This window comes from Cavia porcellus, unplaced genomic scaffold (assembly GCF_034190915.1).
Source record: "Cavia porcellus strain 051 isolate PalLab524CR breed Dunkin Hartley unplaced genomic scaffold, mCavPor4.1 scaffold_13, whole genome shotgun sequence".
NCBI lineage: Eukaryota > Metazoa > Chordata > Mammalia > Rodentia > Caviidae > Cavia > Cavia porcellus.
In genome coordinates, this window is record NW_026947496.1 from 58,295,394 (window position 1) to 58,317,818 (window position 22,425).

The 22,425-nt window shown below is 35.8% G+C and overlaps 1 protein-coding gene across 6 annotated transcripts in view; it reads left to right on the top strand.

Moving 5' to 3' along the window:
• Chl1 (cell adhesion molecule L1 like) overlaps window positions 1–22,425 on the top strand; it is a 186,146-nt gene that overhangs the window by 147,749 nt on the left and 15,972 nt on the right. For all 6 annotated transcript variants that reach the window (XM_063260269.1, XM_063260266.1, XM_063260264.1 and 3 more), the window contains 9 exons: window positions 2,561–2,701; window positions 3,084–3,195; window positions 4,701–4,867; window positions 6,338–6,503; window positions 10,308–10,432; window positions 14,327–14,428; window positions 14,619–14,816; window positions 16,217–16,287; window positions 21,496–21,718. In XM_063260269.1, coding sequence (XP_063116339.1) covers window positions 2,561–2,701; window positions 3,084–3,195; window positions 4,701–4,867; window positions 6,338–6,503; window positions 10,308–10,432; window positions 14,327–14,428; window positions 14,619–14,816; window positions 16,217–16,287; window positions 21,496–21,718 — 1,305 coding nt within the window. The remainder of the gene's footprint in view (window positions 1–2,560; window positions 2,702–3,083; window positions 3,196–4,700; window positions 4,868–6,337; window positions 6,504–10,307; window positions 10,433–14,326; window positions 14,429–14,618; window positions 14,817–16,216; window positions 16,288–21,495; window positions 21,719–22,425) is intronic.

The window sequence follows — 22,425 nt, forward strand, 5'->3', positions numbered from 1 at the left end:
CTTAACACAACTCTTGAGTAAAGCTATCCTACAACCTCAGTAAACAGTTCCCAATCATGTCTAGGTTGAGTTGTATGATTATAGTAGGCTAAGTGAAGGGTGTGAAACCTCTTGAACTAATTATTTTAGAAGTTGATATTTTAAAACTGTAATATCTATTTAAAAATTAAAGCAAAATAAATACTGCTCTATGATTTCGCATGTTCAGCATCCAATATTTCTACATTGTCCTGCAAGCTTAAAAGTATATATTTTATCATTCTGTAGTTTTCATATGTAGCAACTAAAGCTTACAGAGATCATTTTACTTGGGGGACATAATCCCAGTAAATTTAAAGGTAGAGATGGGACACAGAAATGAATCAAGTAAAACACGTTGCTTTCTACCCCATGTCACATTGTTTTCCATGAATCTTATGAAAGAAAACTTCACAAACAACTTCTGAATTATATAAGAATTAGCATTTTTATTGTAAACATTAAAAAATCATGGTTCATTTGAATTACAAAACTATAATGTGGCATATTGTGCAATTCTCATGCCATTCCTGGAAGGCCAACTTGAGCAATGTTAATTGTGTTTCATTTCAAACATGAGACCATTGTCTCGCTTTCTCTTCTGTAATACTCTACTGATTCAGAGCCAGTCATGGGAATGATGGCAAAAGGAAAAACTAAATGGCATGCCTGGCTAACTGCAAGTCTAGCATCTCTGATGGTGCAGTATAGGAGCACAAGATCAGATTAGACACTTAATTTCACAGCATTCTTTCGAGTTCAGATCTAAAGAATTTGGAAGTTAATCATCTTGCTAATTTTCAAGCATAGCTGGTAAATTGCCCCAAAAATTTTATTAGGTTTCCAATATTACTTTAATAGTTTACCAGAAGTTTAGTGACTTAAAGTAGTACAAAGTTACTGTTCCGCAATTCCGTAGGTTAGAATTTTGGCACAAGTCTTGGTGGGCTAATATTTAGAGTGTTGTGGTCCTTCCTGGAGATTCTAGAGGAGAACTAGAATCGCACTTGCTTTGCCTTTGCTGGCTTTCAAAGGCTCTTTATAATCTGTGCCCCATAACTCTTCCTCCATCTTCAAAGCCTGCAATATTTCATGTGTCCAACCTTTTTTTCCATAGTCACACCTTCCTGTGGCCACAGCCAGCAAAGGGTTTTCTGACCTTACAAAACTTGATAGTTACATAGGGCCAGCACAAGTAGTCCTGGAGGATTTTCTAATCTCAAATCTCAAAGTAGCTTAGTCTTAATCACATCTGCAATGTTCCTTTTTACATGCAAATAAAATATTTACAAATTCTTTCTAGGGCTTAATTTGTTAGATTCCTTACGGAGATTTTTCATGAATAAAATTCTGACCAATATAATTTTTAAAGTCATTTTAACAAGTCTTTACTAACTGTCTGCACTGTGATAGCTGCCTCTCCAGAAATAGATAAAATCCACCCAACCACATGGGCAAGGTACAGCCCTCTGGAGCTCATGACTCCACGAAAAAAGAATATATAACAAGGGTCTTCTCTCGTAATGTGTCACATCTCATGTTTTCTAAAATCTAAAATTTACTGTAGTGATTATTTTGCACAGTGGAAACACAGTAAGAAAAAAAAAAAGATTGGTGATCTTTCGTCACTTAAACTAAAACTTAAATGTTTGTCCCACATTCAACATTCTTAGCCAACACATAATTTTTCCACTGCTTTTTTGTTGTAGTTGTAGGAAAAGAATGTGATTGGAACCAGAAAAATTGTTAAATGCTGTGGGATATTTCATTCATCTTTTCTGAAATCACCTTCAAAACTCTCCTTATAAATGCTGATACATCAAGCTCTGAGTAGAGTTAACAAAATCGGCAACATACAATAAAATTATTTAGACCTTAATAAATAAACAGATATATTAGATATACTCATTTCCAAAGATCATTCCACAATCAGGAGTAAGCTGATAATTTATTGCAAACATTTGAAAATCTGACCTTTAACATCAAGGAGAGTTTTGTGTTACCGGGAAGGTGATGGGCATGTATCTGAAGTAGTTACATAGAAAAAGCACATTAAATCGATGATATGGGTCAGAAAATTTCAGAAGGGCTGAGGAATGTAAGTGTCAAAGGAGGCAACTGCAACTGTTGGGAGATTGGGGGGAACACTTTGTGTTTCTTATATACTTTGTGCTGTGTAAAATTAAGATCTAACTTCAAAAGAATAGATGAGAGGCAGTACATGGTGAGATTTGAGTACCAAATGGATAATGTGGAATCGTATTGTAAGTAGGGATATAAAAAGGCAGTATGATGTTTTTATATCAGCAGATATTCTGGCAACAAACGTTAGTTTGAAGAAAGCTTGAAAATATAAAAGGATCTGAAAAGAAAGATCCGTGGTTAGTTAATGTTAAGAAAGCCTATAAATTGGCTTCAGTGCACTATTATTCACCCTAAGATGGTTTTAAAATATAAATACTGTGTGACACATTTAATAAATGGTATATAAATATTTTATGTCCTATTCTTTATCATACTGACATTCTTTAATCACTTTCAGATCATCTGTTTGCGGGTGATGTTGTCTTCCCCAGGGAAATTAGTTTTACCAACCTACATCCAAATCATACTGCTGTGTACCAGTGTGAAGCCTCAAATGTTCATGGGACTATCCTTGCCAATGCCAATATTGATGTTATAGGTGAGCACACCTGAGAACAGAAAAACAGAAAGAAAATATTCAGTGATAGCTGGTCATACACACCAGTTGAATATTTAGCACATAAAACATGAGCAAAAAAAATATTTCACTTTACATGTGTACTTAATACTCTACGGTGAAATTTTACCTTCAAAATGTGTTGAGTTTGGACACTTCTGGATTTTAAAACACTGAACTATAATATTTGTGAAATTTCACCTTCAAAATGTATTGAGTTTGGGCACTTTTGGCTTTTAAATCACTGCACTATAATATTTAGCTGTCTTTCATTTTTGTCTATATGGTGGAGAAACTTTTACAGGTAATATGTTAGTAGTTTTTAAAATAATCTTTAAAACTATATTTTGTTGTTTTCAAATAGATGTCATTCCACTGATACAAACTAAAGATGAAGAAAATTACGCTACGGTGATTGGCCACAGTGCTTTCCTACATTGTGAATACTTTGCTTCACCGGAGGCAGTTGTGACTTGGTAAGCTGCCACACTGTTCTCCTAAGACAACATCACTGGTAGATTGTTGCTTTGTTTCTTCATCCATCATTTGACAAGCTGCATTGTATCCATGTTGTTATATGGAGTCAATGCCTCTGAGAAATAAGGTAGCAAACTTAATAAGCTGTGTCTCCTGAAAACGTTGGCAAGGTTTCCAGGATTTTCTCACATGGGGAAATAATTAAAGCCATTTGTATTCATAAAGAAAAGCAAAGAAAGTGATTCCTTAGATAACTTTAAAGACAGATTTGGTCTTTTATTATGGAGAACTATACCGTTATATATCGCTTTACCGTTGTCATTATCAAAGTCTGCATTTAACTTCAAATACAGATGTTAAAACATCAGCAGCATTCATTTTTACTTTCATTTCAATATTTTATTTGGACACATCGTCTTATGGATCTGCCATATTGGTTACTGCAAAGATTGGTTAAACTGTTTTTGGATAATTGTGCCATTGTTCTGTAGGACCTGGTGTAGCATGAAATGACACAAGGTCATTAAAGTGCAGAGTCAGATCTTGTATATACTTAAAATTAAAGGTCAGCATTTTTTTTTTTTGCATTTATAACTTTAAAATATTCCGGTAACCAAGGCGTGTTAGTACATGCCTGTAATCTCAGTTCTCTACGGACTGAAGCAAAAGGAACACAAGTTTTGGAGCCTAGACTCAGCAGATTAACAAGACTTTCTAAAAAAAAAAAAATGTTAAAGAGTTGGGGCTGTAGTTCAATATGAAGGAATTGGGTTCAGTTCCTGGTGTGGGAAAACAATTCACAAATCTAAGATACCATTGATGTTGCTTATTTAAATGTTGGGTACCCTTTGAAGCGTCTCTCTTGAGGAAAGCCCCTTCTCTTCAGCCCAGGCTCCACCTGTGAAATCCTTTGAGCCACAGCCACAGTTTGGAATGAAAGCAATCACTTACGGTGAAATGTACAGGGTGAATCAAATGGTGGCAGGAAGTGCTAGGAAAATAGAAGAGTATAGGAGAAAATGGCTTTGGGGTTGATAGAATAAATCTAATCCATGTCCACAGAAGACATAAGACTTCGTGGCTTATAATATTTCTGATTGACCAATGTTTTACCAGAAGAGCAGGAGGTTTGTGAGGTGTATTATCTCTTTCAATTGCTAGCTTTCCCATTTAGCACTCTGGGGCAATCATTAACTAAAGTGCTCACCATCAGTAGGGCAGAAAAATTTATTAATCTCTGAGGACAGATGCAGAATGGTGCTGATAGCTATGAAGAAAACACCTGAAAGAAAGAGCAGAGACTGGATTTCTTTGAGCTGCAATTCACTGTAGCAGATAAGATACGCATCTGTAACTTATGCTGAAGAATTGTACACTCCAGTAGAACATTTCAAAAGGTTTGCTAAGCTCCTGAAGAACAGATGAGTCTGAATGACATCAGCAACAATTAACAAAACAAGTTCCAAACCAGTCTCAAATTTCTTTATGCTTTGCTTCCCTACAGGCAGAGAATGGATGAAGCACAACCTCTTGAAGGTGGTCGGTACCGTATCCATAAAAATGGTACATTAGAGATCACTAGGACCACCGAAGAAGATGCAGGATCGTATTCTTGTTGGGTAGAAAATGCTATCGGAAAAACTGCCGTCATCGCCAATTTAGATATTAGAAGTATTTTGATTTCAATTTTATTTTGCGTTGGTTCAGTCTATCTACCTTTCTCCAAATGAAACAGTCTAATTTAAGTTTTAATGATTGTTTAGATCCTTTCTTAAAAGTCATAGATTGAATTTCTTCTAAAAAGATTATTGTAAGCATTACCGAGTATGCTGCATCCATGACTTAAAATAACTGTAAGATGGAACTGTAAGATAGGTGTAAGATGACCACCAATGAAACAAAAATTTCCTATTCTACTTATTAAATGGTATCTATTCGTATGAAATTGATTTATTTTAAATTGAAAATTAACAGTAGACTGTTTAGTAATACACACTTAATGCTAATTCAATTTAGCAGTGCCTTCAAATTTTATGGCTGGGATAAAAAGTAAACAATTTATTAGCACCTTTGGTTTTAACTATTTCCTTGAGAGAAGTTTAGATAGTGCATGGTGGTTTTATCTAAGAACCTCCCCAGGTCTCAGATAACAGGATAATAATCATTTAACTTTAATATGCTATTAAAACCTTGGTGTGTTGGCTCATGCCTATAATCTCAGAATTCTGGAAGGCTGAGATCACAAGCCCAACCTGAGTCATTTGCCAACTTAGAAGTGTAGCAAGACCCTGTCTCAAAATTTAAAATTGTAAGAAGAGCTGCAGATGTAGCTCAGTGAAAAAGTGTTGGGTTCGATTCCCAGTTACACACACACACACACACACACACACACACACACACACAAAGTCATTAAACAGTATCATTAAAGAGCAAAGATTGTATGATTTGAAGCAATCATAATGACGCTGATATTTTTGAAGGTACTAGCCTTCATAACAAGTTTTGAGCTTTATAATGCTGATAATAATCATTTATCTTTATGAACTAAAAGTCTCATTCACTATAACTTATTCACCAAGGCATTCAGAAATGTATTGAGTGCCTAACGTGCATAAGCTCTCTTCTAGGCTGCACAACCTGCTTGCTGGATTACATAACAGGCACTGGCTGTACTGTCACGTATCTGGCTTACTAATTCCTACCTTCATGCTGATGGCTCGTTTGTGCCTTTGTTTCACCATTTAACCTTGGGTTTTGAATTAATAATAAAAATACTGATAGAAAATCCAGTAACTTTTTCTGTTCCATTACAAGGTTTTAATTACATACTCAAAAGCATTAAAAGGCAGTGTATTATTTTCAAATCCTAGAGGCATTTTCTCACACTTTGGTTGTGCTTTTTACACAAGAATTTCTACAAAAAATGATCACATTACTAATTGTCACTTGCATGCAAATTTTGTCAGATCTGCATCGAAAGAGAGTTGTAATGATGTATGATGTTAGGGAATCACACTGGGACAAATCTTTAATAGATACAAGTATAATGTTAATAGTTTAGTTCCCTAAATTGCAAGCACTTAGTAACAAAGTAAGCTGTGCTCTATATCCCTAACTAATGTCTTTGTTTGGTGAAAACAGATGCTACAAAACTTAGAGTTTCTCCTAAGAATCCTCGGGTCTCCAAATCACACATGCTTGAATTATATTGTGAAAGCAAATGTGACTCTCATTTGCAACACAGTTTGAAGCTGTCTTGGAGTAAAGATGGAGAGGATTTTGAAATTAACGGTACAGAAGATGGCAGGTAGGTAGGAGATCATGACAGACTATAATCTGAGTTTAAGTTTAAAGCCTTATGTGTAAGAAGTTGGTGTTAAAAATGTTCACCCTGGATAAAATACAAAAACTGATTAGTACATTTCAGTCTTCAAGTCAGTTTTTTAAAAGGTCACACAGTTCTTACTTTTCTATCACATGTTTGTCTTCTTGTTTTTGCTACTGAATTTTCATACTACATGTGACGTCCTTTCAGTGCATGAAGCAGAGGCCCTTCCAGGTCACTGAGGCAGACATATTGCATGGGTTTAAGTTTTGGCCAAAACCTGGGGAAAGCTGGAGGAGCTTGGCCTCAGGACTACCGCTTGGAAATCTGTTGGGTTCTAAATCACATAGCACTGCAGTTGTGACGTAGATCTCTGAAAATGTCTGATGTTCTCAGGGTCACCTCTCCCCATTTGTGCCACTGGTGAGTCTAGTCACCGCCCCCTGCTGTGTCTAGCCTCTGCCCCTCCAGAGCCACTCTGTTCCCATGGTGCTAGAGATCATGATTCCAGTTTTGCTTTTACCTCTCAGGCTCACATGAGTCTTTCCCTGTGGCAGAACTTCAGTCGTATCTGAATCTTTATTTCTAGAAGCTATTGATAAGTATAGCCATCACTTTGTATCTGTGACAGTCTGGTTCCAGTTCCCCCTCCCTGAGATCCCAAAATTCATGGATACACAAGTCCCTTATGCTGTATTTTTCTGTAACCTGTGCGTGTCCTCTTATATACTTCAAATCATCTCTACATTGGTAGCCATGCTTAGTATATTAATACTATAATATAAGCATTACATAATGTTGTACAGTGCATAACCACAAGGGAAATGTCTGTGCATGCTCAATGCAGAGTCAAATGTTTTAGACTATTTTCCATCCTAGTTAAATTCAGCAATACAAAACCAATGAATTTAGAGGACCACATGGATGCTTTTGAGTTTTCTACCATCTGTGTAAAGAATATAGGAAAAGACAGAAGATAAAATAAAGAAAAAATATGAATAGATGCAAAGTTCTAGACAATATTAAGTACATCAAAGAGGGAAAAGAATCAAAACAATCAGAATGCCTAGTTTGTCTTTGAAAATTTCTGGAAGTCAGCTTGGCTTTCTTTATTACTTTACTTTATTACTAAGTAAGAGTTAAATTTTTATCTTGTTGGGATCCAGTCTCCTTTCAAGTTAGGTTTTGCTATTCATTACTCTTAAAATGTCTATCTGAAAGTCTCTAGACAGGATGCGCACTCCTTAGATGAGATCACAACAGAGTCCTGATTCAAAGCCTGGACCCACACTCAGTGGCACGGGTTCAGATCCTAGCTCACTCAGGATTCACATCTGTGCTGTCAGTCTTTTTAATGTGGCTTCAACTCCCTTTTATGTTCTATGACCTAGTTTAATGAAAAATATTAAAAAGATGACTTCATCATTAGGGTACCACAAATTAATATGCTAAGCAATTACAAATACTCCTTTTTCATTACTATGATTTTAATACCATTTTCCAACCTACCTTTCTCATTTCTGCTGTTTGCTGGGCATCTGTTGCTGTTAGTATTCATGTGCACACGTGTACACACTAGTACACCATCACTGCTCAAAAGCATTAGTCTCAGCCTTGATGCCAATTTATCCCTTCCTATGCTTTCTGTATACATAAAGGTTTGTGCAAAACCTGTGCATGTATTGCAACTAAACTCAAACAGAGGGAGATTAATTATGTACATCTGCATTCTCCATCAGAGATCTTCATCCTTAGATCATACTCAGACTAGCTCTCAGTTGCTCTGTCAGTTGACAAATTTACCTAAATTCTCTTTTTCTGTCACAATTACCTGGTTACCCAAGGCCTTCCGTGTAGTCTCTGAACTATAATTCGGAAAAGGAGCAGAGGCCCACCGCATGTTGCCATCCTGATATGCACATTTAGGTTCTGACTTCAACAGCTCCAGTCAGTTCCATAGTTTCTCCGGGATGCTGAACTGACTCTGAAGCGCACTTCCGGCTATCTGAGTGGACTGGTCAGTCACTCAGGTGTGCTTTCAGCTGTCTGTAACAGGCAGTGAGCTAAGGGACAGGGACCTTAGCTCAGGAAGGGCTCAGGTGTGAGGAGGGTGGGAGTGACTGCAGTGACTGGGGTGGAGGGTCTGGTTTGGACTGCTGTCAGGAATAGCCCTGAACTTGTGATCACAGATGTCTGTTTCATTTCTAGAGGACCATCAGTAACCCCTGTTTCCCATCCTCTGGTGATCACTTTATACCTAGGAAGGGAACCACGAGCTTTTGGTTCTGAGAGAGATTAAATTTCATATCAAACACGCCAATAAATGATGAAAGGTGAAATTCTTCCCCTTTCTCCAAATGTCTTTCATGTGTCAGGTTAGGGTAGGTGCTGTGAATTTCCTCTCCAGACTATTATGTCCATGGAGTGCCTGATGTGACGTCAGTACTTCCCATGCACAGCTCTCTACCACTCACATCAGCCTTGTCAGCCCAGCTGCAATGAACCCAAGGGATTTGTGGATTTCTAAACAGGTGGCTATCAACTATACTCTTGTTAGGATGAATGAAATGTATAGCGTGGATGGGAAGCAGTTCTTAAACTTACGCTGTGTTTAATAAGGCAGTGGAGACCATTCATGACCACAGGCACAATGAAGAGCCCAGCTCTGAGGAGGCATAGAGTGGGTGGGGAGGGATCAGTGTGTGAGGCAGCCATGTCCAGGAGGGTACGGAAGGAAAGGTTTGTGACAAACAAGTGTGAGGGCTCTGTCCTCAGCACCAAGAAAGAATTGACTTCTTCCTTTCAGAAACAGCAGCACATAAAAACAGGGAATATGAAGGAGAAGGGAGAGGAGAACAAAAGATCATAAAGTAGTAATAATAGGAGACTTCCTAACAAATCATGAGCTAACACAATATTTGACTTCACTATATTTTGAGGCATTTTTCTATAATTCAAACTTCTCAGATATGAGTTTTATATTAAAAATTTAAATTATTTAAGATACATACTCCATCCCTTCCAGCAAGGATCACACTATTTATATTATTTCAAGTAAATAGCCACTGCTCTGAAAATTCAAATTTAATGGAATTTTGTTTGAAAAATTATGTGAATAGCTATGTTGATAATACAAATGTAAATAATAAAAGATGTATTTTATAAAGAAGCAATTTTCACATAGTAAACTCTGGCAAAAATAGAATAAATGATCAAAAATCTAGTTGAAATGATTTGCAAAAAGATGTGCTGTACTGCCACCTACCGTTGAAATGAATCACACCAATTGTGACCATAAGAACTATTTAGAGTTGGAGAGAAAAGGGAAAGCTGTGTCCAAAACAGAGATTATCAGTGATATTCTGATCCTGTGGAGCTGGGGTGGCATTCGGAAATCTGTTCTTGTAAGAAGCATTCCAACTGATCCTATGTAGGATGTTTTACTCATAATTTAAAATTATTCAAATACATCTTAGCTATTGTGTAGTGTATTTCTTAGATATGGCAGGCAACACATTATTCCATTCTGACATTTGCATCATAGAAAGTTTGTTTACATTTTAAAAATGTGGTCCCATTGTGACTATGTAGCCATTGGTATACGCTCGAATACGACTTTCCTCCAACCCTCATCTAGAATATTCTTTAATAAAATTTGTATTATGTGATGTGTTTCTGTGACTCTTTCTTGTTTTTCCTCTCATTGGAAATATACATGTAGGAAGGGGTTGTATTTCTGTTTTTTCTGCCCTCTTCATAGTCTTTCTTTCTTTCTTTTTCTGACAGGATAGTTATCGATGGAGCTAATCTCACTATTTCTAATGTGACTTTAGAGGACCACGGTATTTATTCGTGTTTGGCTCACACTGCTCTCGATAGCATTGCTGAGATAACTCAAGTAACTGTCCTTGGTAAGTACATTTTTTTATTTTTAAAATTAAATTAATTGATACACTTTCGCTGTAGAGAATGATGATATTCATCATAGGGAATTTGTACCTGTACGTAATGTATCTTGGTTCCTAATGCAAGGAAAATCTCTGTTCTTGTATTCTGCACTGCATATTAAATTGTGTTGCCTCATTGTGATACAGCCAACAATTATTTGATCTCATATATATATGATATATATATATATATATATATATATATATATATATGGTAGTTTGAATTTTTTGTTTAAAAACAGACCTCACTTTTAAATGCTTTCTCCTCTTCTTATGTAAAAAAAGTTAATTAATGCTTAATTCTTTTCCCTACATGGGTAAGTTTGCCAACGGCAGTACAAGGTAAGTGATGCAATCAGCGGAAAAAGAAATTGAAGCACACTTGATTTCGTAGGGCTGTTGAGCTGGCCTTTGTGGTGTGCCGAGAAATGGGGATGAAGAGCGGAACTGGGCTACAGTGGACTGCCTGAGGGATTCCAGTGATGGTTGTACAGTGGTCCCCTCCCCACCAGACCATAGGCTCAGCTTCTAGAGGTCCCAGAAAGATAGGGAGAAAATTTAGGCATTTTGCAAAACAATTCTTTGTTTCCTTTGTCTTGTGTATGTGCTACAATGCTAATTAGAAACTATGTATTTCACCAGAGTAATCAATGCAATTACCCCTGAAATCACCAACATTAGCAGCTCTTGTACCATCTGCTGGATGTTTTCCAATTTCCTATCCAGATTCACTCCATCAGCTCTTTGTCCTGGAAAGCCATCCTGTAAGACAGCATCAGCAAACCACTTGCCCTCTAGCTGTCCTCTGGTGTGGCCCCTGAGGAGCCTTGGGAGCAGAGGAGGTTGGGGATGTTCATTCCCCTCTGTCTCTCCCTTTGTCCTCTGTGTCTTTTTCTCCTCTCCTTCCCAGACTGGTTATGTCCAATTGTTGAAATCTCAGCTTCTCCAGATAAGATTCTGGTAACTTTTCCCCCATGAAAAGTGTTTCAAATGACCCTTACAGCCATCCCTCTGGCATTAAGGAGACCTTATTAAAAACTACTGAACTATCAAACCATGCATGGGTTTTCTTGTGTGTCTTTGACAGCTGCAGACATCATTACAGTTTTCATTTGTTTTGGTTCCAGTGAAGCCACTTAGTCTTCCTTTTAGTTTGATGATATTTCTTAAAAGCATTTGCTTTTGGTTATACTCCTATGTTATATATCTGCATTAGTCATTGTAATGAACAGGACTTTGTATTTTTAACACCCTCATTGCTGGAGTCCACAGATAATTACTGAAAGAGATGCAGGCTGAGAGGGAAAATTGAGTCTCTTCAAAATTAAATGGTGAAAAATGTGTCAGTAAATTGGATCTCTTCCAGTAAAACCAATGGCAACAAGGTTGGGTTCTACTAGAAAAAGAAAATGAAACATATGCGCTTTACTTAGTAATGAGTAGGCATGATATATGTGAGTCTCTTCAGGACTGCACAAGCAGAGAGATTGAATACTTTAGTGATTATTCCAACAGCAACTGGCCAGACAAAATAGTTGCACACTGAGTAAACTGAAACTTACTTGAGGCACCAGGAGGACAGAGCACGTACTGGGTCTACAAACTTTGCTACCAAGTGCTTCAAATAATGGCAGCAACAAGAGAATTGGGTAGGCACTCTCTCAAACTCATTGCAAAACTTTAATTGCATTCCTATAATTAACCTACCATTTTCTACAGTCATTCAACTTACATGGTGTTGAATAAATAGTGATTGTGATCATATATACTATTTATATGTAATTTATCAAACATTTTAGAATAGAACTTTTTTCTGAGACACTAGGATAGGAACTCAGGACCTCTGCACTGAGCTATCTCTCTATCACTTTTTAATTTTTTTTTTTTTTTTATTTTGAGTCAGGTGTCTGTAAGTCACTCAGTAACTCAGTAACCCTGTTTGTGAGTTTGAGATCTTTGCACCTCTCAGAGTGCTAGGATTTCAGGTGTGGCCCAGCATGCTTCAGTTCAAAATATTTTTTGGAGAATATTTATGAGATAAGATGTGTTTTTAAAACCTCATCCTTGAATTTACATTCCAATTTTTTAACTCCAATCTCTAGTTTTAAAAAGTCATGTTTTAACAACTCTCAGTGGTAAATGGTTGTAGATGTACATTTTTTAAAAATATATTTATTTATTTTTGTTTCTTGAATCAGGGTCTCACTATGTAGCCAAGGCTGTTCCTGAACTCATGATGATCCTCCTGCCTCAGCCTCCTGATTGCTGGGATGTCTGGCATGCCTCATCATGCCAGGCAGACATATGGTTTATTAAAGACTTTCAGGCCAGAAAATATATTTTTAAAGCACAAGTTCAACCTGCTTTGATCAGAACTATTTCCATAACGCTTAACATGAGAATGAGAAAATTTCAGTTGCAAGCTCATCAGTTCTAGTGCCATATGATTCACAGAGGACGGGGTTTTAAATCTCAGAAGAAATGTGCTGGCTTGGTTTCTTCTATAAATTTCACAACTTTGTACTTTTAGTAAATGATGAAAATAAATAAGTAAATTCTATGGGCTCAGGGATTCAAAACCTTTTTAAAGAAATGTCTTCCTCTTAAAAGCCCTAAGGTTTAGACATAGTCATGGACCACATATTAAAGGTAAGCACATTCTGTTCTTAACTGGAAATGGTGTTTGTCACCAGAGTGAATCTTCAGCAACTGGCAACTATTCAGCAGGGACAGTGGTTCTTTCTCTTGGGAGAGAAAAGAGCCCACAGAAATGGCCTTTTATTGTCTCCATTGAACACCTTTGTTTCCTTTGAGCAAAGACAATTGTCCCCAAGTGCCTGAGAAAATTAATGGCAAATTTTGGAAGCAATGACCATTCAGATTAGATTCCATTTTACTCTTGCTTTCATTTTAAAAGTGCTGCAGATTTCCGTGTCCTGTAATGCTAGAGTATTTGGCATTTCCTACTCAATTTTCTGCTTTCTTTCACAACCACGGACAGTGCCAGAATCCCTCTTTCTGAATAAACTATCTTCCCACTTGTTTTCAGACTCCAAGCCCAGCAGCATGAAAGTTCCTATTATATATTAAGAATTAGGATGAAAGTTCAAAGTACTTGCAGGAAAAAAAGCGGGGGGGGGGGTCATGTTTCCTATCTTACTTTTAAATTACCACAGGGCCTAATTTTTATTGCTTTTGTATAATTGCATTTGCAGTCAAAGTGACATTGTGTTTATCAAGTATTTATTCACAAAATATTTATGCACAAGGTGCCACAGGCAATGCCTGATCACAAAGGTTTTTTTAATCAAACAAAGAATAACCATGTATATAAGTGATTATGAACTGACGAAAAGCAAATGACTCATCTGAAACACATTTCCAAAACTTGAACCCATATAATTATCAACAGGGAACATGTTTACAAATGGAGATTTTTTGGCTCAGTTCTGTAGGTAAACCGGAGACAGAGTTCAGGAAATGTCATTTCTAAAAATTTGTCTGAAAATAATTCTGATCTCGTGGCAGGGGATTTTGCTTAGTGGAACAAGTGCCTGCCTGGAAAACACGAGGTACACGTTTGATCCCTGGTGCAAAAAATAAAATAAAATATGTTTAAAATTCTAAGTCTCAACAGAGAGTCAAAGATAGCCTTTGAAAACTGTTATCAGAGAACAGGAAAGCAACAGGGCTAACTGTGGTACGAATCTGAAGGATGCTGCATTTGGAATCGTAGCTAAAGACGAGTGAGATGTGAATAAATCAGAGTGTAGATCTCTGACTGAAGAGGGTGGGCAGTGTCTGAGGGACGGAATCAGAGAAACTGAAGCAATGGTCCACATTGTCTTTATTAATCAGATGTTCCAGATCCACCAGAAAATCTTCACTTGTCTGAAAGACACAACAGGAGTGTTCGGCTGTCCTGGGAAGCTGGCGATGACCACAACAGCAATATTACTGGTAGGAAGATTTGGAATAACTATTTTCTTTGACCAACAGGCTTGAAGTTGATTTGATAGCTGGCCATTCTTAACTACTCGGTAGATGTTATTCAAATACTCTTTTAAACTCTCAATGCTGTATATAAATCCTAGTGTGATTTAAGCGTTCTTGGTATTTTCTAACACTGTGTCTGACATTTTCCTGACAGAATATATTGTGGAATTCGAGGGAAACAGAGAAGACCCTGGAAGGTGGGAGGAATTGACTAGAGTCCAAGGAAAGGCAACAACAGTCTTGCTAAGGCTAGCTCCGTATGTGAGATACCAGTTCCGAGTCATCGCTGTGAATGAGGTGGGGAAGAGCCGCCCTAGCCAGCCCTCAGTCCATCACCAGACACCACCAGCAGGTATGCAGCTCCCCGCACCAGGTTTCCATGTTATTTTAGGATATTTTTAAAGATGAATAGTTAGCTTTGGATTTTAGATTTCTCTAGTATGAGCAATTCTGCTAGCAACAAATAAAATATTCAGAATATACTAGGCTCATAAGTATTAATTACTTGTTTGATAGCAATCAGAAAATTGGAGGACAGAGGTTATGTATGAAGAAACAATACTATGCTTTCCAACAGCTGAGCATGATGATTAAGAAATGTCATGTTATAAAGTAAATTTATTATCATAAAGTACATTCCATATTAATGCTCAAACTATAGGGGAAGTCAATGATTTAATTTTCTGAAAACTTTTAATACATTAACAATATCTAGTTTAATTTTCAGTGTGTGTATTTATTTTTAATTCTCATGTATTTAGTATTTTTCTATCGTTGTATCTATCTAAATTGCTTGCTTTTAAAATCTCAAATGTCTTCTGGGCATGGTGGTGCCCTCCTGTAATCCCAGATTACAGGATTACAGGAATACTCCTGTAATCCCAGAACTCAGGAGGCTGAGGCAAGAAGATCATTACAAGTTTGAGATCAGCCTGAGCTACAAAAGTGAACCAAAGGCCAGCCTACACAGCATAAGGAGTGGTCTCAAAAAGACCAAAAAATAAAATAAAATAAAATTTCAAGTATTACAGTACTAAAATAATTTGTGAGCTGATTTTAGGCATCCATATGGTCATACCATGGTATTTGTTGTTTCCTATGTGAAGCAAATAGGCTGGGATATAAATTACTTCTTAGGGTGGAAAAGATGTGTTGAAATAAACTGATTTAGATACTTGTATGATTTTTAACATACATCAAAGAGTACTAAACTCTCTCCTTAGCTCTTACTAATAAAATGTGTCGATCTGTTTGTATTTCCTGGTTATGTGCTGCTCCCTATTTGATGTTCCTAAAACTTAACTGTAGATACATGAGATTTAATTTTATTCTCCACCACAATATAATATCATCAGAATTCTAACGAAAAAGTGTAGCAACTTTAAAATGAAAATGTACTTTTAAAAGTCAAGTTTAGAAATTTAGGTTTCAGATTTAAATATATATATATATATATATATATATATATATATATATATGCACATATACGAGAGAGAGAGACAGAGACAGAGACAGAGAGAAACTTCTTGCTACGGCTACGGAAGGGATAATAATTATTTAACTGTAAAATTTTACTTTATTCCTGTAAATTATATGTATGTTTAAAAGCTGCCTTAAGTATCTTTCAGTATCTAACATTTTAAATTATTAAATACAGTTTATTTAAATATCTAGGTTTTGAGGGGAGTGATATGATTTCCCTGTTAGTTACTCTGTAATGATAAAAACACTTTTAACCCTTGTCTTTTTCAGCTCCAGACAAGAATCCACAGAACATAAGGGTTCAAGCTTCTCAACCCAAGGAAATGATTATAAAATGGGAGGTGCGTATGCCTCAGTGTGTCATATAATTCTTTGTGCTCTTTTTTCCTTCCTTTGGATTCTGCATGTCAAATACAATAACAAAATGTTAATGAAAAAGCACAAATTAATGGGATTCAGAGGTGAAATTTAATTGTGAATTGTCACAAGTGTGTATTTTAAAGATCACTGTGATAAGAATAAGCTGTAAAATGGAGTTTAACATTGGTAAATAATCTAGGGATTAATAAACTGCTAATTTATTGAAATTTGTTCCCAAACATTTCAAAATTACAACAACTTCATTAACAATATTTTACATGTTCTCCTATTCAAACACTAAAACCTTTTCACTACATGGTTTACCAGACATTATGCAAAAAGATAACTTCCAAATAATAACCATCATTTATTTACCTCGGTGGGTATTTTGTTCATTCATTTCTAAATCCGAGAATAATATGTCATTAACACATTATTCTCAATATGCAAACTGAAGTACAGGATGATGAATGTCTTCATTATCCCCATAAAACTAGAAACTAACAAAACCAACTTAAACATGAATGTATTTAGATTTGATTATAGATAATTTCTTATTGCCTGACCAAGATACCCAATGCCTACAAGTTAAAGGAAGAGAGGTTGTTTTAGATCACAGTTTGTAGTGGTTTCAGTTCATAGTCAGAGGGCTCCACGGCAGAGTGGTGTGGCAGAGGGGCATCGCAGAAGAGAAACAGTCCATGGCAGAGTAAGATGAATGCAGTAGTAGCAAAATAAGAGTCCCCTTCCTTATTATCCGTTTTAGGGTACAAGCCTTTTGGGTGACGCCACTTGGGTCTTCCCATTATCCACAAAAAGAACTATATTAAGCCCTTCAGTTAACAAACTTAATGCCATACCTTTAATTTATATTCACATATCCTTTGCATATACTTCCACACCACCCTAGATCCAGTCACTTCTGAAAAATCTCATCTGTGCTCGCGTGAGGCTTTCACCGGACATGTAGATACCAGCCACAGCAGACTGCAAGTGGTACTTTCCCTCTCGTGCATATTCCTGTTAAATATTATTAGACTTTACTTTTTGAATTTCTTGAAAAATTTTTATCTATTGAGATAACTTTAAGTACTGTAGTGTTACTTCCCAGGTTTTTTTTTCCTGTAATGGTAGAAAACTTCATTTTTTCTTTTAAAGCTTAGCCATATTTTATGAGCAAGTATGTTGACATTAATTAATGTAAATTACCATTCAATCCCCTGATTATGAAAAGGCCACTAGCACTGAGTTCATTGAATCATGCAAAGATATAGGACACTTTGTGATAATTCTGGAATATACTAATTTATTTTTGTACTTCATTCAAGTCTTGGTACTTGGAAAAATTTTAAAATACATGAAATTTGGTTTATTGCTTCCTTAAAATATTATATTTTTGTTAATTATGACATACATATCAGTCCATCTCTCTAAATTATTTAGTCAATGTTTTTATATTAAACTTTAAACACTTAATTTTAAATTAAATTTAAAAAGATTGTGTTGATTAAAATAAAAAAAAAAACTTTCTTTGATTTAGTAGCAATAGTGACAGCCATATTGTCTTTTTTTTACAGCCTGAAACTATGTTCATCTTTTATCATTATTTTTTGGCAGGGAGGGTACTGGGAATCAAACTCATGACACCGTGCTTGCCAGGCAGGCACTGTGATGCTGAGCTATATCCTTGGCCTCTTTTATTCTTATAGTGCATATTTGTCTTGCTCTCCTTTAAATTCCATAAGATAGCATAATTGGTGAGATGACAGTGCTACTATGTAATGCTCAGGTCACTTCTTCAGAGAGTGCAGCATGTTTCACTAACATTAGCCCCTGGTTCCTTATCAGTCTTGTGGTAGCTTGGTGGACGCTCTATGTTGTCAGTCATACGCTTTGTACAATGAAGCTGTGACTTTCTAGTTCACTGCCTCACTCAGATGCCATGTCCTGAGTCAGCAAAGAGAAGAGGGAAGAAATCCTCAATTATACTTATTTCTTCTCTTGCTCATAAATCATTCTCTCAAATGACTCACAACTAATGTGCTCTTCTGCTAAGAATGAGACTACACTAAAAAATTGTTTGTAATTTGTCTTTGAAGAGCACATGCCACACATAATTTAGAAATTAACTGATTGAAAAGTAAATAGGAATGAAGAACTACTTTGACTGCTATATTCATAATGTGTGCCATTCTGTCTGTTATGATTTTGAAATGTCAGAGATCTAATAACTAGCAGCTCAGAGAATGAAGTTTAAGGTTAGTAACTGATTATTGTTTTGAATGAATCTTTCCTTTAGTAATGGCATCTTTTAGATGTCAGCTATTTTCAAAATGCACAAGCAAACACTGTGAGTAAAACACCAGACCCCTTCTAGGTACTACTCACAAAATTATCCCTGTCTACACGACAATGATCATAGATACATAATTTGTTTGAAAAGTTGATCGTTCACAAGAGGGTTAGCTACACAGATGAGCAGTAGGAAAAGATTAGATGTTCTCAGTATTTGTTTTAGAATTACACGGAAATTAAACAACACCTTAAAATTTAACTTGATGATAAAAGTAAGTGTTTTAGTGTTCATTATCTTCTAAATTGCACTCTTTGTGTATTAAATAAGTCATGATTTCTCAAATACTTAAGTATTAAAATATGATAATGACCCAGCTCTCAAAACAGAAAAAAGAACCCAGTGAAGCCTGAATAGATAATTAAAATATTCCCCTTTAGATGATTTTTGCTTGATAGTTCCCATTGCTCTTAAAACTATTCATATGAATTTTGAAGCAGTCTAATTTCTTTTTCTTAGTGTTTTTGTTTGTTTGTTTTGTTTTGTTTTGTACCGGGATTGAATTTATGGACCTGCGCTTGTAAGGTAGGCACTTACTAAGCTGAGCTAAATCCCCAACCCCAAAGTGGTCTAATTTTAAAGACAACTAGAAAACAACCATCAAAAAAAAAACAAAAAACAAAAAACAAAAAACAAAAAACAAAAACAAAAACACACACAAAAAAACAAGATATAACATCAAATCAACTAAATTCCACAGTATTTTGGGAAGTAGAAATGCCTTCAATTACCTGACTAAATCAGCCAGCAAAGTTATAAAATTCCTAGTGACATAATTTTTAAATTTATCTTGAGAATATGAAAAGAAAATCTATATGCTATGAAATAGAATTAAATGAAATTCAGTGGAATAATATAAAACATGATGAATGCGTTCATGAAACTTTTTTATTTTAGACAATTATTACGGGAATAAATTTAAAGTCTTTTCTCCACAATAAAATGGTATGTGTATGAAGAAGGCAATAATATTAACTAGCACAGTTTAGGTGTTAAGAGTTGCATGCGTATTTCAAAAATGCTGTATCTAATACATATGCACAAACAGAAACACACACATTTTGTAGTTGTCAGTTAATAAATAAAACTGTTCAATTACTTTTTACAGAATGGATTTAAGGTAGGGTGGTGATTCATTTATTTTCTAGATTGGTAGTTAAAACCTTATTTATCGTAGTTCTCTTTGAAAATATGATAGAAGCAGAGACTCCTTGCTAACAACATCATGAACTTCTCAGATCCTTTGACGGTCATCTGTGTACTCCTATCTAGAGATTCCTAGACACCAATTTAATAAACACCATCTCCTGTAAAGACTTCTTGCTCGTGGTGCACTGACTTGTGGCCTTCCTGCCTGCTTTATCTTTGATCTTCTACTTTACCTTTGTTCTTTGTGATGGAGTTTATTTAAGAATTGTTGAGATGCTGCTGTTCACTGCCCCAAAGACAAGTAAAAGTGCCCCTGCTGTTTCTTCAGGGGCCCAGGTACAAAGAAGATCTCACAATATAGCTAAAAGAGTTTTCATAACAGTAGCACATTTTACTTTCAAATACCTGTGTACTTTATTAAATTTAACTATATTCTTGGAGCAAACACATAAATTGAGTAATCTTATTTGTGTATATTTGCTGTCAATAGATGCTGAAAGAAATTATAATTCCAGATTGTATACCGAGCTCAAAGTTCATATTCTAATTCTCTTGGAAAATGCGAAAACCCCTGGTGAATACATATCTGTTTCATGCTAAGAAATACTTTGGAACGCAACTTTTCAATAAATGGAAGTACAAGTAGTGACCTTAAAAATTCTCAGAAAGTTTTTGTTTCATTTGGATTTTATTTTCTGAGGTAACTTAAATATTCATCTTGGAATGAATATAAAGCTACTTGCTGATACAGCATGATGTTTTCAATTTAATTCCAGTCAGTGCCCATAATAAGCATTTTAGTGACTTATACTGAGGGAAGAAGCATTACCAATTCTTGAAGAACATTTTATATGGCATTATTGTAACACATATCAAATGAAATTATGCTTAAAATAAGTGAACTTTATGTAAGTGTTTATATAAATGAACAATCTATAAATCAAATTTTATTAAAACATACTTTAAAAATATAAATGATTTGAATAAAATTTCTATTTGTGAAATTAAATGGGTAGTCTAAATTATATTTTTTCATTAGAGTATTGTTAATTAAAACTTAGAGTGGAAATATCCAGCTTCTTTTACTAGAAATCCTTCACCAAATCCATTTAGCAAAATAACATGGGTGAGAGAAGCATTTTCCCTTAAAGAAACACAATGGTTATGGAGCTTGGAAACTACTTTACCATAAGAAGGAACTACTGTTTCTGGGGTACAAATATATAAACATGTGTATTCTCCAAAGTTAAATACTGACTTTATCTCTTTCCACTTAGGAATAAAGATAGCAAAGATGAAATCAGGTGATCAGGCGTAGTTTGGCTGAAAAGCTATGAGGAATTCCCATTTATAATCTAAGAATGTATTTCAATTCTGCCAAATTCTCTGGAAATGAAAAGACAGGATATAGTTGAAGGCTTAGGCAAAAGCTAAAACCCTTTGTGGAATTTATTTGTAAATTATTTCATATATGCAAACTCGTTCTTACCTACAAGGGCATGATTCATAATGTAATGTGATAGAGGGCTAATAAACAAGCTTAAATTTACAGTGACAAAAATTTTCACAACTATGTCTGATCCCAAAGTGGGTATTTAAGATCTCTTTGTAACACTCTCATGCCACGTTAAAGTGATTTCCTGCTCTGTCTTTGTCAGTTTATTCATGGTCTTGGCTTCTGTTTTAGCCTTTGAAATCCATGGAACAGAATGGGCCAGGGCTGGAGTACAGGGTGAGCTGGAAGCCACAAGGAGCCCCCGTGGAGTGGGAAGAGGAAACGGTTACAAACCACACGTTGCGGGTTATGACGCCCAGTGTCTATGCTCCTTATGATGTCCAAGTTCAAGCCATCAATCAGCTTGGCTCCGGACCTGAGCCTCAATCAGTGGTTCTGTATTCTGGAGAAGACTGTGAGTGTTGCACCTGAAACCTTAAATCCTGGAAGACATTTCCTTTGAGTGTACTGCATTCCTGACCACAAACATTTTGGGGCACCTACTGAATGTGAAGTGAATATCTTAGCTGTAAGACATAAAAGATGTATATACATGCTTTCTCCTGTAGGGTTCACCACGGGACAGGTGACCAGTGCACAGTGCTGACCGAGTAGTTTGAAGCCTCATTTTCACTCAGTTCCTCAGTAATTTCTGTTTTGAAAGTCAAATACTACTTGAAATTATCACTACTGTCAGTTGGGCAGCATTGGTATCACGAGGTTTTCAGTTAGATTTGCCTGTACTAGACAAGGGCATCCTCACAGCCACCTGCTGTCATCCAGTGGCCTCACTTGATGGTGGGATCCTTTCTAATTCTAATGAGGCCCAGATCCAGATTTCAATATGGAATTTTGAAATATTGGTGAAACTAATGGCATAATAACTGCTCCAATTCCTGGAAAAAGAGAATACATTATATTGTGTTTTGAGTTATTTTCATTGTTCTTCTGTCATGTAGAGTGGTATTTTGATCCAAGAAAAAAGTGAATAAGAAATAACTTCTTATTCCTTTGCTGTTCAAATTTTTTCACTCAAATCTAAAGACACAAAATGCATCATTGTGAACTCTGTTTGAATCTTCAGCACTTCGAGTTAGTTCTATTCTTCTGCATACACTTCTT